The sequence below is a fragment of the Nyctibius grandis genome, chromosome 12 (assembly GCF_013368605.1).
Source record: "Nyctibius grandis isolate bNycGra1 chromosome 12, bNycGra1.pri, whole genome shotgun sequence".
Classification (NCBI taxonomy): Eukaryota; Metazoa; Chordata; class Aves; order Nyctibiiformes; family Nyctibiidae; genus Nyctibius; species Nyctibius grandis.
In genome coordinates this window covers 11,910,077-11,918,172 of record NC_090669.1, presented here as the reverse complement: position 1 = coordinate 11,918,172, position 8,096 = coordinate 11,910,077, and the positions used below count along the sequence as shown (strand labels likewise).

Genomic DNA, 8,096 nt, shown 5'->3' with positions numbered 1-8,096 from the left:
ACATATTTCCAATCAAGTAACAAAAATTGCCATTGGAGTTGAGGCATAATTTCTTGATGCAGAACTGACAAACACGATGACTACCAACAAACTGATACTGTATGAATATGAGGAATCTGGCAGAAGCAACTGACAGATGACCAGAATTTGTGGAACTTCAAAACTTACTAACTATTGCTAACACAGGAAATTCACTCAGCTAAGTCAACTAGAAGCTCTGTAACTACTTCACAACCCAAGTTTAATCTTTAGATTTTATTGTTTGGACGGCCCACGTACATATGTGCACATCATCATTAAAGCCAACAATTTTTAAGTGAAGGCAGTGGAAAACATACATAATGTTCTTCTATGGAGTATTTCTTCAGATTCTCAGCGCCCAAAGGCAAGGACTTTGTTCACTATTTTTCTCCTAAAATGAAGGACAGTTCTACAACCTGTATGTTTAGTTTTATCAATTTCAGTGGAAATATTTATGCAAGAGACACTACTTTGAAGCATAATTCTTATCAGAGGAAAAAGATCTGTCTCCAAGTTACTCATCACTTTCTGTTTCACTGTCTTCTGAGGAGTCAACTAAATCTTCGGTTACTGCATCAGTGCAATGTAATTTCTTGATACCTAGAAGTAATTAACAAAGTATAACATCTATAAAGCAAGAAAAAACAAGAGCTTCACAACAAATACGTAGTGGTATTAAAACAAAACAAAACCCAAAATAACAGAAAACCACACTTTAGACTACAAATTAGACCAAAACACTGAAAACTACTTCAAACTGCTTTTTGTCTGTGCTATTCTGATACAAAAATACCCTGCTGCCTATAGTTTGCTATTAGAAGTCCTCTCATCTGTTTTCAGAGAAGTTGAGCAAGTACCACATATCTGAAATACATGAGTATTTCAGATAAAACCTATGCAAAAAAGAGGATGCTAATAATTTTATGCATTATAAACACCGACTCGTTCATTCCTTACCAACTGGAAAAGGGCTTTTATCTTCAAAATCTTCCCAGTGTTCAAAATCAAGAGACACGTGATGATTCTGTTGACAAAAACATTGCTTGAAATATCTGCACTGATGCACAGTGTATATGTTCAGAATATTCAATAATTCTCAAATTAATTTCCACTTCACCTTGCTCTTCAGTAATTTGCACCACACTCCCTTTTTCTCTTTCACGAGAACAATAATAGCTTCTTTATCCTTAATCACACATGTAGACTTTTCTGCAAGTATATATTGATGCAGCTCCATGTCAGCCAAATAAAGTTTGTGTCCTGAACCGGCACTACATCATAAAAAAGTTTAAAAAAATTAAATGCAAGCTGACAGTCAAACACCATGTTTATTATACTTAAATTTCTTAAACCTACCTGAAAACCACCTTCTCTTTAGAGAACTCACATTTCCAGTCAGCTATACTTGCTATTTTTACCCTCACTGTAACAGTATCTTCATTTTGAAACCATTTTATTTCTGGATAAAAGCTAAAATAAAGGAAGTTTAATTAGTTTTTTTCCAAAACAGAAAAAACCTGAGTTTTAGACAAGCTGTCTCACACAGAGCCACAATTTTCCCATTAGGTTACATCTGACACTGAATAGCAGTGTCAGCAAAGCACGTGACAGATGTCAGCCAAGCTTACTACAAAAGCACTGCGATTCTCAGCCTTTGGAGGAGAACAGCTACTAGTTTAAGAGGGGAGACACATTCCATTAACTTTGAGTATCAAAGGAATCAAACTTACTGCCTCATTTAAGAATGCTATAATAGTCTAATCTTGAAATGACAAAGAAAAAGGTAACAGCAAGACCAACTTCTGAAAGACGAAGTAAACTTTTCAACTGACCATAGACACAAATACACATTTCTCATCAAGGTTTTCAACTGCTTATTCTACAGCCATTATGCCTCAAACCTCCTCCAAATGCCAAAAGGTTTTAACCAGTGAAAAATAAATCCTATTAGCAGACTGCAATATCCACTCATTCAGGCTACTTTCCCTTATCATACCCTCAGTCATATCCAAACCCTCATTAATTTAACTGCTAAGCCATACCTCAACATGTATTACATAATGGAGAAGATCTTAAACTGTGCTAGCCAAGCTGCAGAAGGAGATACATGTGGATTCAGTCACTCTACCAAGAACTTTTCCAATAGACTAAAATACAAAATACTTCTGGTACTTGCACAAGAAAATGTTAGTCACCCATAACTAGCATTAATAGGCAGAAGAAAAAGAATAAGCCATCAAAGGAAAGCACTGCCTAGTCCCAAAGCATGTAAGAAATCTTCTCAGGATCCACTGTCTGCTGACTTTCCCCACAAAGCACACCTCAGACATCCCTCAGCATACTCATCATCACAAACAAACCTAGCATTCATTTCTACTGCATGCTTCTCAAATTATATATCAACAGCAATTTTCCTGTCCACAGAGGAATACAGATAATGGATCCACTTTCAAACAAAGAACAGAATCACATTAAGGGGAGAGACACAAAACTGATTCATCTCATTAAATACCAACACGCAGAGACAGATGGGTAGGATTTAGACCTCAAACAGGACAGTCTTTGGTTAAAATATAATTCAGACAAGTGTGAGTCAGAGCTGGTATCTTATACCCATGGACTGAGCTGAAAAAGTGTTTGTTTTCATTCACTTCCTAGTACTATGGTGTCTAATCAAAGATTATGTAACTTCAACAGATAAAAGTTAGCTTCCAGAAGTAAGCAAAAGAGCAATTTAAATTACTTAAGGGATCACAAGATGATGTGTGTATATACATATATATCTAACAGCAACAGCAATCTCTCAAGCTCAACAGTGATCTAACAGAATACTTCTACCTGTATTATTCCTATTTACCCACAAAACAAATAACCTCAGTTACGATGACTGTCCTGTTTGGCAGTTCACATAAAACAAAGAAGCATAGGAACAAATCACACTGAATTTTTGTACCATTCACGCTGATGCAGGGTAGAGTCTTCTGCTTCCTTAGTTTGAGCTACACCATCTAAAAATAAGAAATCCAGAAAGATATTTTATACTTATCTATACTATGGAAACTAGATACTTCCAGAATACCCCAGTACCATCATAAAAAACTTCCTAGCAATCAAATTACTACTGCAAGACTGTATTTGGCATTTATACTGGGTACTTCCTATTTGGAGAGATTTCATAAAGTTAATAATTCAATTGAAACTTTTAACTGAAAAGAGTATTATAGTTGGTGTAAGAAAAATTTAAAAAAAAACACCAAAAATGCACAGTTTCCAAGGTCAGCTAAAAGCTTTTCCAGTTTCAGGACATTATTTATTTGAAACCTGAAACATGTCATTTTAGAAAATGACTAAGAGTTTCAGGGATGAAACAACTAATATTGATGTTACCACCACAGCCTGAAACATGGCATTACAGTCACTCTGCTACATCAGGAAAAGAAGCCTTCCACAATAAGCACTCCAGGATCTTATCTGACTTTTGTCTGCTGCAACTTTTTAAATCACTCAGCTTTCATTGCTCCAAACTTGTGTGCCAACTGCTGCCAGATCATCCTTTGTCCCCCTTCTATAACTGACAAAACCGTGTGCTTTTAAGCCTCTACTGACTGAACAGAGCAGTGTGAATTTAAGCACTAAAAAGAAAAAAAAAAAAAAAACACAGCCATTTTTTACCACCCTGAATCTCAGGGCAGAAAAAATACCTCCCAGAGAACAATGCTGTTATTCACCTCATTTTTCAACAGATTTCAACTTCCTTAAACCCTATGGCCTTTGACAACAATGCTCATCCTCTCTACAGGAGAGATTTCCTGCTCACACATTCCATTCAGTGCCAAACAATTCTGCGTCTCTCGAGGACACAATATTTCCCAAATACTCACACAGCTATATTAATATAGCTTACTCTCACAGCATCTCCAGGCTGCTAACTATAAAGTATTTGTAGCTTATTGTAAACATTAGCTATATGGTGCTATTCTGTATACTCAGAGAAGTCTGCATTTGGTAAAATGACTTTTAGGTTGACATTTAAGCGCCTAACTTTAATTAAAGTTTTAAAATTTTTGGAAATAATGAAGACGTTTACCACACTGATGATTCCCAAAAGTCATTTCAGAAGAATTACAGTTTTCAGTAGAATTTTCTTCTATTGACATATTCTGTGGATTGGACGCATTCTCTGGACCAGCTGTATCCTCCTTTTTGCTTCTGAACACAGAAAAAGATATTTATAAAAGAAAGGTTTTAAATATGTTTAATATTTAAAGGATTCCTAATCATAGTTGGAAATCCTTTTAAGTTTTTAATTCTAATACATTAAAAAAAAACAATAAAATGCATTTCTAGCAAACTGTAAATCTCACCATAGAGTTGCTGAACTTCAGTACCTCAGTAAGAAGCATTTATACAGAAATCCAAATTAGGAGAACATTCAAAAATCTGATGGTACCAGGCTTTCCTTTGTATCATTAAAAAAAAAAACCAACCCCAAACTCTTTGTCTTACTGTGTGCAACAGACCTAGATAAGAAAATGATTCCCTTTCACAAAGAATTCCAGTAGGTTTGGGGGCTTTTTGGTCATATTTCATTCTGACTTGGAAAAAGTAAAAATTCCAGAACACTAGGTTCTTCACTTATTAGGAAGAGATCTCTGGCTTTCCAGCTGTACAGCTAGGGGCTGCACTAGCTGGAGTCAAGATTCAGGAACACAGCAACAGACTCAGTCTACTTGACAGCTCAGAGATAGGCACCACGACCCTCTGTTCTGCAACAGCTGAGGAAGTCTCTGTCAAAACATTATTAAAAAAGGACACAGCGCTGAATAATTTTTGAAACACTACGTCATCTGTCCAAATGAAAAATACTTTTTTCCATTACCTGCGAACATCTAGTGGCATGAAGACTGAATCCAGTCTAGTAAGCCATCACCTGATGTTTCAGTCTGCATAAATAAATACTTTTAAATTAAACCATAGTGAAGATTTTGTATTAAATACCTATGCAGCCACAGAATTGACACAGCTTACGTTAATTACTTTGGAAGTGAATTAGTAAGATTAAAGTAAATTTCAATTTAAAGGAGCGATACCTTTAACCACTTCCACCTTTAAAAAACACTCTTCAGCTTTTTCCAAAGAATTCCAACTAAACAATTCTTTGAGGCTATTACCACAGCTCGAGAAAAACAGGATAAGTATTATGGGTATCTGTTAAGTAATGAGCCATACTCATAGCCATGAAGGACAGTAGGTAAGAGACTACCACACCGCACGCACAAATCCTAGACAAAAATCAGAGTAATACATAATGCTTGTTGAACTAGCATTAAGGGCAAGCAAAGTGATCTGCCACATACTGAGTAGTATAAATTTCTTTTATAAAATTTAAATCTGCAATGAAGCATCCAAAATCTGCATAACCAACATGTTACTATGCATATTCTGCAAGAGGGAGAAGATATCGCTGCAAAAAACACAAGTGAAGTTACTTGGCCAACTTCACCTTACAGGAGCTCTTTGAGTCCCCTTTCTTTAACTAGTACCTCACTAGAAAAGACCACAGTCAGTTCTGAATGTTTCAACAGTAGTATCAGGCTCAGTGAATATGCAAGAAGTAATCCAAGCAGTTGTATTACTGATATTTGAGCTGGAACTGTTGCGCACAGCACCACAATAAAGTTGTCTCGTCTCTGGCATTGCATGCTCTGGTGACCATTAGGAGGTTATCAACCTTCCTGCTCAGTAACAGCATGAAACAAGAAATAAATTTAAAAAGGTTGTGCTTGAGGTAGCAGAAACCTCAGAGCCTGACAGTCCTCCGTAAGGAATAAAACCCGAAAAAAACACCTTCCAAGCATCAACGGTACAAACACTGTTCTCAAATACTGATTTTTAAGGTTGAACAAAATATGGGCAAACGCAAATCCTTTTGTTAAAATTAAACTCTGGAACAGTTCTAGATAGAAATGCAGGAACCTCAATCTAAGATGGAAATGGACTATTGAGGGGGTTAGGCTTCCTCATCTTGTTGACTACCTAAGTCACAGAAACAAAAGGCCTAATTACCCTGCTCAGCTCTGAGACAACACATACAGTCCAGTCCTGTACTGGTATGCCAGGGACCTTTTTTGTTTATGAAGCAATATTTACTCTCTGAAAGAAGATACGTGAGATTTCTCTCTTCCTTGTAAATATTAAAAAAACTTAGTTGGTCAGAGAAAAGCATTAAAATTAGATTTTCAATGATGGTTCTCCAAACTGAAGAATAAGTGGCTAAAGAAACTCCTGAACAATGTGCCACACAAAGGCCAGAACAAAAAAAAAAAAGCCACAGATGTCTTCCTCCTAAGCATTTTAAATCAAGGCTCCTAGGATCTGGGACAGACCACAGCAAGATGTGCCCTTCCACCACATACAGTATTTACTCAGTTCTAAAAGCTTACAAGGCAAGGAAAAAAAAAAAAAAAAAAAAAAAGGCATACAGCGCTGTTACTGCAAAAACCATCATGTAGCCATAGTAAGTGTATGGCCATAATCCTTTTAAAGTCAACTGTTTAAATTTTCCAGCTTGAACTCCGCAGTTGTACAAACACCAACAATATGCTCTACTGTCCTAACTGGTAAGCATTCAAAAAAGCCACTGATCATAATAAAAGATAACAGAATTTTAATTCAGAGTCCATATTTTTATGATAAACTTGGCTATCTGCATCAAATACTAGTTTAACATTTTCTAAAATTGGTATTTTTTTTTCATGATATGGTTATGTGGCTAAAGAATAGTTAAAGGAAAGCAGATATATGACAAACACTATCGTCTCTGTGTTTAAATGAAAATCACATTCAGTGATATTAATCATGAAAATATCCACTTAAATTTTTTTTCCTAGTGAAGTATATGCTGAAAAAAATTAGTAAACACTTACGAAGGCTCCAAGTTCTTTGCATGATCCAATACTTTCATGAGTCCGCACAACTTCTGAAGTTGTGTTATATGTTCTGGATTGTCAGTTCCCAGACCCGTAGACAAAATCTCAGATCGAATGTTGTATTCATTGATGGATATCTTCAAAACTGAAAGCCTGGTAACCTGGACCTTGAATTACAAAACATACTGAATGGAAACCACAGTTCATAAATGGTCTCTCTCCAACTCTAAGCTGTTCTTTAAGTAAAACTTTAAACATACCCCCATTCATTTATACCTGTAACCAATTCTTTTTCTCTGATTTTCAAACAAGAACCTACCCACGTTTAATTGTTTTCAAAGTATCACCATCTTTTTCATTGTGATAACGGCTCAAGTAACTAGTAGCTAGTCCCATCTAAGAGAACCGAGACGGCAATGAAGTAAACAATCCTAGCCCTGGTTACACAAATTACAGCCAAAATACATACCACATAATTAGAATAACTTCTAGACCCAAATAACAATAAAACTGCTGGGGGGGGGGCACGGTAAGAAAAACCCTAAACAAAACCGAAAGCATAGAAATCAGAGAAAGGCTGAGATATGCCATCTGGGAAAGAGAATTACTAAAGAGAATTACTTCCAGACCATTTTCTCTTTCCACTTTATTTTTCAGCTGACTGAATGGTCAGATGGAAAACATAGCAGAGTACATTCCAAAGCACAGGAATAACTTACTGTACTCTGGCAGGACCAAGCAGCCACAAGAGGCACATCACAATCCTGAGATATAGGGATGCTTTTCTGATGAACTTGTCCAGGCCACAAAAAAAAAACCCTAAAATCCCCTCAACTTGTGAGCTACCTTTCGTAACAATTCTTCGCAGAACTCCTTGCTCATAAAATGAAGTTATTTAACAGACATAATAAAAACACAACTAGCTTGTTCATATCATTAGTAAAGGCTTAAAAGACACCTGATTTTTTTGTCGTTTGATGTTAACTGTCAGAATAGATTCCTGCCTTCCAAAAAAACTTCCAAGTAAAACACACCTCTAAGGCAATCTCCTACCCACAAAGTTTTGGGAGGGTAGGAGAATACTCAGAGGAAACATCATTGCATGGACAACATACTCTCTAAGTTTTCCCTGGCTATTACCTTCCA

At 36.2% G+C, this 8,096-nt stretch overlaps 1 protein-coding gene across 1 annotated transcript in view; it reads right to left on the bottom strand.

Annotated features, from left to right (window-relative positions):
• Positions 1 to 535: 535 nt before the first annotated feature.
• The window catches only part of TDRD12 (tudor domain containing 12), a 31,656-nt gene continuing 24,095 nt past the window's right edge, over positions 536 to 8,096 (bottom strand). The window contains exons 22-28 of the mRNA XM_068411498.1: positions 6,948 to 7,117; positions 4,109 to 4,230; positions 2,975 to 3,029; positions 1,378 to 1,491; positions 1,139 to 1,292; positions 979 to 1,045; positions 536 to 621 (exon numbers count right to left, since the gene is read on the bottom strand). Coding sequence (XP_068267599.1) covers positions 536 to 621; positions 979 to 1,045; positions 1,139 to 1,292; positions 1,378 to 1,491; positions 2,975 to 3,029; positions 4,109 to 4,230; positions 6,948 to 7,117 — 768 coding nt within the window. The remainder of the gene's footprint in view (positions 622 to 978; positions 1,046 to 1,138; positions 1,293 to 1,377; positions 1,492 to 2,974; positions 3,030 to 4,108; positions 4,231 to 6,947; positions 7,118 to 8,096) is intronic.